Source organism: Asparagus officinalis, chromosome 10, assembly GCF_001876935.1.
Source record: "Asparagus officinalis chromosome 10, Aspof.V1, whole genome shotgun sequence".
Taxonomy (NCBI): Eukaryota; Viridiplantae; Streptophyta; class Magnoliopsida; order Asparagales; family Asparagaceae; genus Asparagus; species Asparagus officinalis.
The window spans coordinates 28,139,655-28,154,331 of NC_033803.1; the positions used below are offsets into that span (position 1 = coordinate 28,139,655).

Below are 14,677 nucleotides of genomic sequence, written 5' to 3' on the forward strand. Positions count from 1 at the left end.
TTGGCATTAGACCTGCCAGTCTACTTGCAGAGGGCTCTAGCAATGTAGACAAGCTGGTCGAATCTCCCTAGACATTATTCGGACTGATTCGGTGCTGGTTTGTACTTTTTTTGGTGCGATGTTAGACTAGCTAGTCGGACTTCCCTCTACTGTCCTTCGGACCAATTCGGGACTGATTTTCATTTTTTGGATTCCTGTTCAAGTTAGAAGTCATGCTCGGTTGTATTCGGGTTTAATTGTTAGGATCTTTGGTGAGATTGAGAGAGAGATTCTTGCCGGTTCCTTCAAGAAAGCAGTATAGGCCGAATGTTGTATATAGTCTCTAGAATAAAGGAAACCCAAATATCTCAGGGCATGTGCGGTCGTCAACAATAATAAATTTTGCGTCTTTTCATCGTGTTTGCTTTTCTGCTAATTGTTTGGTTTGTGTTTGAATATAGTCCTTCCCGGTGTCTCCCAATTGTCGAGGTGATAGATTGGCCTAGCAAAATGAAGGATGCCTAGTTGGGAAATCCGAACAAAGTTCCAAACTATTTCATTAGCACTTGAGCCGCCAAGATTCCCAAAAACATCATTTTTTTTAAATTATTAGAGTAGGATGTGGCCTGCGAATCACGTGCCATAAGTGAACTAGCTTTCTCAGTTAACTGACGGACTAGAATACCCTTAAATTGAGGGGAAAAGCGAAATCATACGCGCCGCACACACGCTACTCTGTATCTCCTTAATTACAAAATTTCTTTACATGACAAAGTTGTGTTGAGTTCGTTGTCTTTCTCCGCTCACACGTCCCATTCCTCTGGTTGCTCAGGGCTCCATATAAACAGAGCACCACCAAAAATGCGTGATCAAGATAGCCAAACAGACACGAAGCCCAGGGTTTCTCCTATATAAACCATAACCCTAAAGATCATTTACCACTCCATTCAAACCAATTCAAGAAGAAGCAATGGCCACCTGCAAGTCTCTTGTCAACCTCCAGAGTCTCACTGCATTCATCATCCTGCTACTAGCTGTGAGCTCGATGACTCCAGCAACATGCCAGCAAATCAGTCCTCCAGAATGCACTGATCAATGTGACCAGCAGTATCACGACTGCAAAAATGCATGCACAAGAATTGACCTGGGGGACAAGGGTGACTGCTTTAAGAGTTGTGCAAAGTCCGCTGCTGGTTGCTATCAGAAATGCTACTAATATTGCTCACCTACGTCATAATAGTTATCTGAATAAGTCGGAAAGTAATGCAGATGGTAAAATAAGGAAACGGGTTTGTAGGCTGTATAAGAACCCTACAGGAGCTAATGATGTTATGGATATATACATATGAATTCCATTTTATATCTTTCATATTTCTCACATTTCATTTGATTCGATATAAGATTCTTCATAATTGAAATGTTGAAATATTTTCATGATCTTCTCGCAGAGCAACTTTCGCAGCTTAATGACATCAAATCCTAGTACGTGGTCTAGTTCTCTAAAAAAAAAACTTTTTACCCATATGCAGAAGTCGAGAATGAAGACCACATTATATACATTTGCAGTTAAATTAAAGATCAGAATCTTTTTTCCCCTTCAAAAACGAAGGTGGGATTCCTAACCTCCTGATAAAAGTATGTACTGTCTAATATCCCAAATATTATTTACACATCCATCTTGTTTCGAGTCTAATAAATATATCGAACATGTCATACCTAAAGTTTCAGCAGATATTTGTACAATATCTGCACAAAACAGATAGTATAACTCTGACCTCTTCCCATCATTCAGACATATCTCTTTTAGCAACATGTTATCCAAGATAATACTATTACATTTCCTGCCCTTTATAGCCATGTTCGCATCAAATTTAGTTCACGCTTTCGCTGTTCTCACCACTGAAGTCTTAAAGAGAAGAAAAACGTTACACTTTCTAGGTATTTAGTCACCTGTAAAGTAATAGAGTGTAAGTAAGCAAAAAATTGATGAATCATGCAGATATTAAATACGACCAAAGCCCTTTTCTGTTCATGCACATTTCATTTACCTCTACCATCGTTTAGGTTTCATAATGTCAAGAATTTTTTATCAAATGTGTAATTAATTAATTAGTTTTTGTTCTATGGGTACATAAAAGTTTACCTTTCTGTATAATATCCCAATCCTGTATCTCATGTTGCAGCAAATAAAATATTTAGGAATCTATGGCATTGATCAAGTCTATTTTAAACCTTCATAATATAGTTGCACTTGCCATTTTCTGCTCATCGCAAGCTTCACCAACTCAGACTCCTATTTATGTGTTTATCATTAGGATTTGCAGTATAATCAGTGAGATGCATGTTCATCCATGAAATGAGACAAGGATACGTTGTTATACGTCCAAGTGTGGTCAGTCTGCTTCTTTATGCTATGCAAACAGTTCCTAGCGCTCCATTAGCTTTGTTAAACTTGGATAAAATCTTAGACTTACTTCATAACTTTAGTGATCAGTTGATGCAGTGCAGTATACTTTTCGTAGCTCTATCGAATGAATTTGATTAGTCAACTGAGACAAGATGGTAAACGTTAGGCCTTTTTCCAGGTGTTACAACATATACACGCCTTAACGAAATTAGATTTAATGATACATGTAAGATTCGTCTCCGTTTACTAGCCTTTGTGTATGTCCATGAACTTTACAGCCAAGGTTTTCTCATACACCAAATAAGAGGAAGGAAGCGGTTTGGGTGGTTGTAGGATGTGCTGGTTTTGTTTGTTTGTTTTTTTCCTTTTTTTTTTGGGTTTTGGGGGGGAGGGGGGAGGGGGGTTTCAATTTTAGTTCGCTCACTGTTCCTGTATTATATTATGCTTTGTTTACTATTATGGATACAAGCACGACAAACAATTTTTTTGGTAGCTACTATGAGAAGTATAGGCTTAACCAGATCGATATTACGAAGCATGGTTTTGCTGAAAAAGAAAGTCCTACATAATTTCAATATCTATACATGTATCATTCATGTTCATGGACAGAGAAGAGGCATATATACATTTGACGACATTTAAAACTAAATGGCTATGGTGATAGTATAGTAACTCCCATCTTTCCGAAGAATAGATAGCAAACTATATTAATATATAATAGCCGGATGACAATTCTAATATGCATTACATTACATAATCCAAGTTCAAACTCCAAACTTTAAAATAATAAGTCTCAAAATTGCAAAATTGCATATAAAAATTAATATAAGTACAAAATTATAGCAGAAGAGACAATTAATTAATTATCATGCAACCAGCTTTAACGATCAAGATTAGGAACGCACCAGAATCAGTATGCAACGGATTGGATAGTAATTCAGGTGCAGTAATTGAGACAACAGTTAATTGGTCCCTTTTATGTAATTTTTTACCCACACATAAGAATTTCACTGTATGTGAATTAGGCCCAAAGTTGATGGATTAGAAAGCTATATTCACTCATGCATATTCCATTCCCCCTTTCCTGTTGTTAACGGTTCTATTCTTACAACTACGTACTGCACCAAACGCGTGATCAATTAGTCGTTTAAACTTAGACGTAGCACTCTATATATAAAACAATCTATAGCTCATTAACCCTAAACACAAGTCTAAAAAAAGTCATGGCTTTCACCAGTTCTCTGCTAAACTGTCGTAATATTGGTGCCCTTGCCATTGTGCTAATTGTTGCAAGCTCAATAATACCAATAACAAGCTATTCATGCTTCGACAACTGTGATCTGCAGTATAATCACTGCCGTGCTGCATGCTCCTCCATAAAAGGAGACCAGGGTACATGCAATGCGAGTTGTTCGGAGTCTGCTGCTTCCTGCTATGCAAATTGTTCCTAGAGCTTGTGTGCATGTACTACGAAATAAAATTGTATTTCTGTATTAAGGTAATTAGTCAATTGCCTATATTACAATGATGAATTGTACGGATTACTCATAGATCACAAGGCTATGATTTTCAGTATCAAGCCCAGAGAAGTTGGCCAACTAAGGTTAAGGCTAAAGGCTGGTATTATTACAAGCTGAACGCATCGTGCGAGATAAAAGAGGAACAAAAGAAGACTAAAAGAAAGGGGTGAAAATGCATCTCTAAATCAAATCAATGGCTAGTTTAACTTCTTACTTTTGCAAACATCTCTAGTACAGCTTTCATATGCTTGAGATATATTATAAAATTTATGGATATGATGGAGTATCCATCAAGTATCTGATACTCATAAGTCAAAAACAAGTAAGTGTCCTTTAAGTTTGATGTCCATGAAAGGAAAATAAGCATGCCAATTGTACGATGAATTTTGAAATTTGAATATTCTAACATACAATAATATCACCAGGAATAATGTAAATATCCAGTTTCTTTTTTCCGCCATCAACATGAATCTTCAAAAGAAAAACTGACTTTCATATAAATAATTTATTATTTATATAATTACAAACAATAATTTATGCATACAAGAAACCATATGCCTTACCAAATGAAAGTAAGGTCACAAAGTTGTTTCCATGTTTTGAAAGCACCATCATCCTGCACCAGCTCTAGTCTTCAGAATGCAGCTCTCCATCAGGTATGAATATCCTCGAGTCTAGACTTCTAAAACTTCCTCCCGATAACACCCTCGGCGTATACCTTATGTGTCAAACGGTTGCAAAAACAGCTATCCATACTGATACAGTTAATCGATTTCTTTCCCCCAATACATCGGAGCTGCCACCAACCATAGATTCCAATTTTTCTTCTGAAGACAACCATAACATTCTTCTAAAGTTGCCTGCAGAGTTACCTCTTATAAACAGCATGCTCTAAGTGAATATTAGGAGAAATTGCAGAATTGGTACCTTTTATTTGCCTATCAACATACTTACACTTCAGCTAGATGCTCCAGCAATTGAATAAAAGAACACATTAATCTCTCCCACAGCTGCCACGAATAAGACAAGGATCAAACTATAGAAGAACCACTGCCGTAACACTAGCATTATGTACGAGGAAGTTCCTTATCCCCACCCTTTAGAATGATCACTGTCTTTATGCTAGCTTTATGTATGGGTGGGAGTTTCTTATCCCCAGTCTTTAGCATGGACTTCTCAACAACGAGATCATCACTGCCTTTATGCTAGCTTTATGTATAGGTGGGAGTTTCTTATCCCCAATCTTTAGCATGGACTTCTCAACAACCAATTCAGAATTTTCTGTCAGAGAGAGTGATTCATCACCTGCTTCGAGAACACCGAGTAAGTTTTACGAGCTTGATATTGGATGCTTCCACAAAATTTTGATCTCCTGATATTATTCTCCTCTTAAATAACGCACTCCAACTCTTGGAATCTTGGCAAATAACAGAATCAAATTATTCTCGCATATGCAACTAAGCTTTTACCTCTCTACCAGTAATCCATACAAGAACAAGCACCATCTTTAAATAAGTGGAAACGATTCCGATCCCTCATTACAATTTCCCTGTCGTAAACTTTAGAGATAAGTTTCATTAGATGGTGACAGTCCCTGCATACACGAAGGTTCTTGATGATTCTTATGGTTGCTCCAAGTCCTGTATGCAAAAGTCCAAAGGAAATTGCCAGCTTCTCACTATGAACGGACAATATATGCCCTTTCTCCTCTTCTTCAATGTCAAGCAACACCTGCTTTGTGTCTGGGGAGTAACCGACCTCGACCTTCAGCCTCTCTGATACCTCTATAAATTTCTGGTAAATTTTTTTAGACTCTGGATGAGACTGGTCGCCAGCAACAAACTTGTGAAGGATGCCTTTGAGCTCTATCATGCTTGTTCCTGGTATCTTTGAGATCCCCTTGTTTGTCATCATGCTTCTTATTTTGCTAGCATCTTCCCAACGATTTATCGATGCATAGATGTTGGAGAGAAGGACATAACTGTTGAAGAATAAGAGAAGCAATCAGAGTTCTGCCACAAGGAAGCGAAAGATTATAAGCCTATAATACAGTTCACCCCTCCTTTTGTCAAGAGAGATAATACAACAAATATCATTGCAATGTGATAGTTGCAACATTATGAAGATCACAAATATTACAACCGCAAGATTTCAGCATTTGGAAAATAAATTGTTAACCATTAGCCTCACAGTTGCAGAAACCAAGTTTAAAAACTTGTTTTTCTTCAACATGAAAAGAAATAGTTGTGCACATAGTTAATGAATGATTAATTACCTTGGTTAACATCATAGTCTACTTAAATTTTAATGGCTACCTTTATATCCACAATATCTATAAGTGTTGTAGCCAGACCTAAAATTTAGGAGTTCCCTCTAAAGGATGAAGAGAAGTTCACACATTCAACAATTTATAGAAGCTTTTGATTTTTGGTTTTTAATGATTACCGGCCACTATGCTTAGGTTGAAGGCTTAAAAGTCGTCTTCCAACATCATCAGCTACCCCAGAGTTGCCATGGATTCGACATCCACCAAGCAATGCTCCCCATACCGGGGCATTAGGCTCCATCGGCATAGATTCCATCAGCAGTACTGCCTCATCCAACAACCCTTTACGAGCTAAAAGATCAATAACACACCCATAATGTTCCACTTTTGGCTCAACACCATAAGTCACCTTCATACAATCGAGCAAATATTTACCCTCTTTCACCATTCCTGCATGACTACAAGCACTGAGCACCGCCGCAAATGTCATATCATCCGCTACACTCCCACTCTCCCTCATTTCATCAAGAAGCCGAAGGGCTTCTCTTGCTTGTCCATAGACAGCGACACCCGCTATAATAGCATTCCAAGCTAAGAAATCTTTATCCACGATAGCATAAAAGATTTGGTATGCTCGTGATATCTCCCCACACTTAGCATACATATCAACAAGCGTAGTGGCAAGAATCGTATTGAGCTCAATCTTGTTTTCCTTGATGAATTTATGGACCCACTCTCCTCGTTCCAATGCACCCAAATGTGCACAAACTGAGATCATGCTAACCACAGTCGCATCAGTTGGTTTCACACCAGAATGCTGCATCTCATCAAACAACTCAAACGCCTCGTCACAATTCCCGCTCTGCGCATAGCAAGCAAGCATCGTGTTCCAAGACACAACATCGCGATGAGGCATCTCTCTAAACACTCTCAAAGCTCCCTCAACATCTCCACACTTGTTATAACCACCAAGAATCGAGTTCCAAGAAACCAAATTTTTGCACGGCATTTTATCAAACACCTCACGGGCTAACTTTAAGTCCCCAACAAGTGAATACCCATTAATCATCGTGTTCCACGAGACAATATCCCGGCAGCCCATACGATCAAAGACCAATCTCGCAAGCTCGATCTCCCCGCACTTAACGAGCCCATCGAGCATCGAGTTCCAACAAACTGTCTGATGAACAGAACAAAGATCAAACACTTTTTGTGCCGACTTGACATCCTTTGCCACAGCAGCGTACATATGAATAAGGCTACTCTGGATATATGGGTCAGAATCAAGCCCGGTTCGGACAATGTGGGCATGGAGACTGAGGCCACTGGGGACGAGGGAGGACGAAGAGGAGCAAGCTTTGAGGAGGAATGGGAAGGTGAAGTTATTGGGCCGGGTTTGGGTTTGAAGCAGGGAACGGTAGAGGGAGAGGGCTTTGACTGGGGATTTTCCGGCGGCAAGGCCGCGAATGAGGACATTGTACTGGAAAATGGGTGGATATTGGAGGTTGGGGAATTGCTTGAGGATTTGGGCGTGGATTTGGTTGAGGTGTGTGGGGTTTTCGCAAGATTTGAGTAAGGGCCGGAAATGATGAAGATCTTGTGATATCATCAGATATAATTAAGAACTCTTCAGTTCGACGTCTTAACAAACAGGCTATGGGTGATAGTGATTTCTTCCATCGTGTTCTTTGTAGTGATCCTGCCATGGTAATTGATCCCCATTAGAGTTATCATCTCCAAATTCTTTGTACAATTGTGACTATAAAAAATGATTGTGAACGCGAAATTCTCGTGTATTGAGTAATAGCCAATATTTGAAAAGACCTTTGAACGGTACATGCTCTATAAACGGCACATGAGAGCGGAACTAGTACTTAATTGCAGTATATGATAGCTGATTTACTACTTATAAAGGGCATAAATACGCCCGACTGATCTTGAACTGCCCTAGAACAATAATGGATATGAGACAAAATAAAATAATATAAAAAAATATTTTGTATGATACGAGAGAGTTCATTAATATGTTTATCATATCTGCAAAACTAATATTGGATCTCTCAGTCATCAAAATTAATCTCGAATTCATTAATCTAAAGATGAAACAATTGCAATTGTATGATCAACATCTATTTGGATATTTCGTATATGGATCCGGATATTTCACAGCATAACCATATCTGCAACCATGTCCTATTGTTATAAATTTGAATAACCATATTCGATCTCTAACAGACACAGTTACAGATTAGGTACGGATATATAATATAGTTTTACATCTGTATCTGTGTACCTACACAGACAAACTCAAAAAGAAAAGAAAAAAACTCGAAGATGACCTTTGTAATTATAATTAGCAACCTCATAATTTACTTGTATAGAAAAGTAGACTTAAGGTAGTACAATTACATTCAAACGTACGTCAAGATGCGTGAATGTAATTAACCTTCTTTACCCATTTAGAGACGTCTATGATTTCGAGCTGAAGGATCCATTCCATTTTGATTTACATGTCACTGACCTATCAGTATTAAGCATATTCAGTTCTAATTACTCTATACATACATGCATCAGTTGCATAATTAACAATTTTACGACACTGCAATTAAAGGTGCAAGGTTTTGCAAACAAATTTACGACAATACAATTGACCGTACAAGTTGAAGAACCAAAAGAAAGTCTAAATTAGAAGGAGAGGCGAAAAACTCCCAAGAAGTTTGGTTAACTCTTAGATACCTCCCAAACTTGTGAAAAGTAAACATATCACCCAAATATTTTGGATGTGTCACAGAACTCACCAAAACTTTTTACATTTTCCCACGCGTACACAAAAACCTCAAAACGCAGCACCTAGGAGCTGACCGTCATCAACGGGTCGGTGATCGTACAAAGTGGAGAGAGAGCGCTGCACTGACACTGGGGGAGTTGCCATCGCTAGATCTGTCTCGTGAGGTATCTCCCAGGACTCCACCATAGCTCTGTTGCGCCTGCACCGACATCAAGTAATTGTTCGCCCCAGCACAAGACCTGTCACGCCCCGAAACTACAGCGGAATATCATAAAATACGGGGTGCGCGATAGCAGCGACCAATGCCTAAGATAAGTCTTATGCACGGGTCAAGCCTGACACTTCATATCACATAGTTTATTTCAAAATATTCATAAACCTGCTGATGATAGAAGTCAGAGCAACTATATATATGATCGGTACTTACAGCCCACAAGCTCACCGTTATAAGCTTTTTTTTTCAAAGCAAAACAAATTGTGTTGAAGGTAACATCAAAATGAAGAGGCTCTCCATATAACGCCTCTCAGCCAAAAGTTCAATCCAAAAGTCGGCTAGTAGGAAGCTACGCCTGATCTGAAAAAATTTAAAAACAACGGGGTGAGCTAGCACTCAGTGAGAACATTCCCCACTAGAGTTCCTAGATAACTAATAAAATAGTAATAAGAATAATTCTCAGAAATAACAAATTTCAAGTTTTGCATGAGAAATTTCAAAGATAGTAAAATACGATCCAAATATCCTAATATTGTCATTTTTAAGAAAAATACAACAATTATATTTCCTTTCTCATGTGCAACTGAATAAACTATGAAATTTCTTGGAATCAAACCCCTTTTGAATCAAAGTAAGCATTAAGAAGGAAAAGAACTAGTAATTTGTACAAAATCAGAGAATTGTCGTTTTCTCAATTTCACAGTCAATTATCAAAATCTTAAATCTGATGAGTCGTGTTCTTCGAATTCATGTTCAAATCTCAAAATCATAAATCTATTACTGTCAGGCGATGTGGACTTTAGTGGTAGCTTCTACGGGCTCTAGAGGTGGCTCTCACCGCGTTCATACCGTGTAGCACTTAGCCCCGTATAATACTTAGCTCCACATTTCCAGCTAGTAATTCATGAAACATAATAATCACCTCATATGTCACACTAAGGCTACGAATTTTAGCCCAGTAGCAAGGGAATGCGTAAACCGCATCAGATAAAAGATAATTCCCGGGAATCGAATGCACCTAACACTGCCATAGGCTACTGGCCAAATACAGAGGGGCCAGAACAGATTTCAGAAGGGCCAATACAGAAGGGCCAAGGCCAAATACAGAAGGGCCAAATAAATGTGCATTCACCATATGGCAGGCAGAACCAATCCATAGTGGACTATTTGAGGGTTTGAAAACATCGAGATCACATGTCAAATGAGTAATACTTTGCATATCAGAATTTGCAGATAATTTCAAATGAAATCGACAAGGTAAATACTTTGCATATCAGAATTTGCAGATAATTTCAAATGAAATCGACAAGGTAAAGCTCCTCATTTCTGTTAAAATAGTTTACGGATATTTATTTTTTTCTTTTATCCGATACTAAGTGACGAAAAATCTTTGAATCCGTTAAACTATTGAAACACTTTCCAAATACTTCATCAAAAACTTTCAGATAAACCAAAGTCCATAATTCTTTGAAAATTGCACGAGAGCCAAATTTATTTTTCATATTTTACATAAAGATCAAATTAGCTTTTTATATATTGTACGAGGCTAACATCGTATTATAGGATAGACCATAACAGAAACAGGTCAAATCTTTATATACATGAAAAGACATATTATTTTTTTATCACAAGATAAATCAAATATAAAACTCATGCAATTTCATATTATAAAATACTAGTGAGAAATGAACTCACCTCTAGTGGTCACGACTTTCTCAAACTATTATTCTCCCGAATATCAACCAGAACCTATAATGTAAGATATATGACTAATTATTAATTCAGAACAAACATATATTATAGGTAAATCAATTCATAATCTAGAGTCTAATAAATTCAAATATAATCAATAATGATTAAATTTTACAGTACATATGAACTTATTGTTAATTTTAGCAATTTATCAAAATTTATAACTCTCGTATACTAGTTTCTGGACTTCCTAATAATTTCTGATAAGACAGGGGTTATAGGGAATTTTTCAAGTCTAAAAGTTAACTTTTATTCTTCAGACTAGACTTATTTACAAATTGAGTAAGTAACAGGGGCTAAACAGATATTTTTCAGCCATTTCAACCATTCCACATTTTACTAAGGTCTGTTTGAAACTTTTACATAGTTCAAGGGCTTAAGGCAAAATTTTCCTCCCTTTATAATAATTTCAACAGATCATCTTCTTCCTCCCTTCTTCGTTCCCCTTTTTTTTTCTTTTCTTTTTTTTTCTTTATTTTTCCGTTCCTCTCTTTCTCCTCCTCTGTTCTTTTTTTTTCGGTTTTCTTCTCTTCTTCCTCTCTCTCTCTCTCTCTCTCTCTCTCTCTCTTCCTCTCCTTGTCTCGCCAAAACAACAAGACTGCGGCAAGGAATCACCGGCGAACTGAAGCGGCCGGCGGTCAGATCCCCGACGAAACTAGGGTTAGTCTATTTTTCTTTTTCTTCTTTTTTTTCAGTTTGTTTTCTTGCATCCTAAACACATAAAAAATCCTTTGTAAACCCTAGATTTTTAAGTTCATGATCATAACAACTTAACTCTCTTACTTATTCTAATTGATTCGATTTACTATGAAATTGAAAGGATATTATACCTTAGGAGCTTGATTTCCAATTTCCCTATCTTCTTCCTCTTCTTCTTCTTCTCTCTTTCTTTCTTTCTTTTTTTTTACCCGAATTCCTCACCCTCTCTTCCTCCCTTAAATACAGTTGGGAGGCGGTGAGAATGTAAGCGGTGGAGAAAATCTCCGCCACAAAATTTTATAATATTTTATTTATTTATTTATATTTATTTTTATTTTTTCCTGGCTATTACAAGACCTACGCATGTCCCTTACTGCAAGCGCTAGGTCCTCCGTCTCTGCTCGTGGCCGCTGCTGCGGGTGCTGCTGGCCTCCGCGCCTCCCGCTGACCTTCCAGGTTCCATCTAATGCTCCTGGAACGCACATGGTTCCCGACGACTCTTAACGTCCGGCTGCTCTGCAACTTCTCAAATCCATACACCAACAAAAATTTAATAATTGTTAGATATCGAACTGGCATACATGAAATGTATCTTGGAGACAGATCCAGACCTACACACTGGATAGACTCGGAGCTACACGCTTTCAAACTTCATTCAAGTCTTTAATTCCAAGGTAAACTTCTGCTATAAAAAAACATTGCAAATAACCAAAATTGAATTGCAAAACCAGGTTAGAAACGCAGGTCTGAGAAAGTGGTAACCACGTGATCACTGCCCCTAGAACAATAGTCGTCATCTTCACAGAGACGATTCGATGAAACCACATCTAGCAATAAGAACCCCCCGAAAGGCTGGCACCAAGGTTTACTGTGAACTTTGGTCTCTTGCTCAATGGATATTTGCCCGACAAATTAAAACTAGAAATCAAATAATATTATAGAGAACTATGAGAGAGAGAATAGAGATTACTCACTTTTCTCTTATTTTTCCATCCTTCCTCGATATCCCTTTTACAGCCACCTTGATTTTCCCCGTTGAAATAATTGTTGTTGCGATCCCGTAGCTTGCAAAGGAAAGAGCGGAACAAAGGAATTTAGGGGATTTTTTTTTTCAAAAAAGAGTTGTTGGCATCGCAGGACATGGATGAGAGAAAAAAAAGGAAAGAAATAAAAGTTATGCAAATACACCCCTCAACAGATCATATTTGCATAAGAATTAAAGAAAGGAACTTAATTTTTTTATTAATTCCAACAATTACCCCCAAAAGATTGAGTTTCAAGGAATAAAAGAAAAAATTAACAACAACAATAATGATAACAAAATATAGATCGGGCAACCTCATATTGTGAATTCGACAAAGGTAGCTTTCGGCTTTGAATCTTTGCTCAATGACATTTGTCGCAATCTAAGAGATATAATGGATTAGGCCTTGAATTAGGCCAATTGATCAGAAATTAACAAAATCACACATAATATACATCCATTTATTGAGCGAGCAGGTCGGAGCGTTAATGGTCATGCTCACAATAACCGTCTCATAAGAGTTACTAGGAATCAGCCTCATATCCCCAATTACGGCCTTCACGGTTCTTCTCACGTAGGTAAGTCCTCTGATACATGTGTATATTCTCTTCGGAAAAACGATCCTCATGGGAGCTTGAGGATAGGTGATTCTCATGATATCTTAAGAATAACGGTGTGAAGAGACACGACGGAGCACAGGTGGAAGCGTGGAACGAGACGACGAGCAGCAGATTCGAAGAATCCAGATTTCAGCTTGTGAGTCGACTCATACATGTACATGAGTCGACTCATCAGGTTGAGTCGACTCATGCCTGTCATGAGTCAACTCACGAAACCCAACCGTTTTGTCAAAAGTTTCTGCTCGGTCGACTCATCAGTTTATGAGTCGACTCATCAGTCATGAGTCGGTCGACTCATCAGTTTATGAGTCGACTCATCAGTCATGAGTCGACTCATATGCAGTCATGAGTCGACTTATCGAGGTTTCCTGGGCAGACTTGGTTTCTATTTTGAAGGAATCCTAGTTAGGTTTGGTTTTGGTTATTTACCAGATTTCCACCACGTTGTAAACCCTATAAATAGGGACTGTTTAGGGTTCTAAACAGAAGGTGAGAGGCCAAAATATAGATCTAAAGGGTTTTAGGTCTAAGTGAGATCCTAATCAAAAGGATTAGGGTTTAGATTGTGATCCTCTTAGATGATCTTAGAGATCTTAGATCAGAGAGGGAATTAAGAGAGATTCTAATCATTGTATTAGGGTTTAAAGAGGATTGAGAGGTTGTTCTCGATTCTAGTGAGATTGTGAGTGAGAGATTTGTAATAATTGATTCTTCATAATCTAGAGAATGTATTTTCCTTCGCCATACTGAATTGTTCTTGTGTTTTGATTATCTTCTTCTCAACCCACCTTTTGGTAATTCCGCGACCAAATGATGCTCGCACAGTGACTCGGATCATCCTCCAAGGGTACTGTGACTGGATTTATACCCCCCCACAAAGGTTAAGACTTATAAGAGTAGAACTCATCCTGCTCAGTCATATCATAAGAGCGTTGTCACCATAGGGATGAGGGAGTAGCTAACTTGGTGCAAGTCATAAATACATCCAACACTACTAAAGGAGTATAACTCCAAAGGTCAATGCTCCACACGAGATCACCAATCCAGCTTGTTTCTACCACATTGAACCTTTTCCATGAAAATAACTTATCAATCAAAGGTTAGGTCTACACACAAAAGGGAGCTCAAATATAAGGCTCTTCAACCATTCAGCTTCTGAGCAACAAGAATCTAAAAGGTATAAGCTCAGACTCCATGGTACTTCTGATAATCATTGTTTGCTTACAAGACTTCCCAAATATAGCAACACCACCAAGCATGAAAACAAATCTAGAAGTAGAATTCACATTATCAGCATCAGAGACCTAGTTAGCATTACTATACCCTTCAATCACATCAAGGTATCCAGTATAAGTTAAATAATAGTCTGACTGGGTTTCCCATTTCGGGTCAGATTAGTTTGTTTCAG

General features: G+C 38.0%; 1 protein-coding gene across 6 annotated transcripts; it reads right to left on the minus strand.

The window, feature by feature from the left end:
* Positions 1,150 to 13,368, minus strand: LOC109825083 (pentatricopeptide repeat-containing protein At1g08070, chloroplastic-like). Of its 6 annotated transcripts, none has more exons than XM_020391796.1 (7): positions 11,757 to 11,936; positions 10,870 to 10,923; positions 8,971 to 9,534; positions 6,352 to 7,871; positions 4,834 to 5,887; positions 4,470 to 4,766; positions 1,150 to 1,929 (listed from the first exon to the last, which is right to left on the minus strand). In XM_020391796.1, the coding sequence occupies exons 4-5, from the start codon at positions 7,779 to 7,781 to the stop codon at positions 5,380 to 5,382; spliced, it is 1,938 nt and encodes a 645-aa protein (XP_020247385.1). In that variant the 5' UTR covers positions 7,782 to 7,871; positions 8,971 to 9,534; positions 10,870 to 10,923; positions 11,757 to 11,936; the 3' UTR covers positions 1,150 to 1,929; positions 4,470 to 4,766; positions 4,834 to 5,379. The 6 variants fall into 6 exon arrangements, with proteins under 6 accessions (XP_020247385.1, XP_020247390.1, XP_020247386.1 ...); XM_020391801.1 differs by lacking the exon at positions 1,150 to 1,929 and having other exon boundaries at positions 3,606 to 4,766; positions 8,971 to 9,199; positions 9,403 to 9,534; XM_020391797.1 differs by lacking the exons at positions 1,150 to 1,929; positions 11,757 to 11,936 and adding an exon at positions 12,600 to 13,368 and having other exon boundaries at positions 3,606 to 4,766.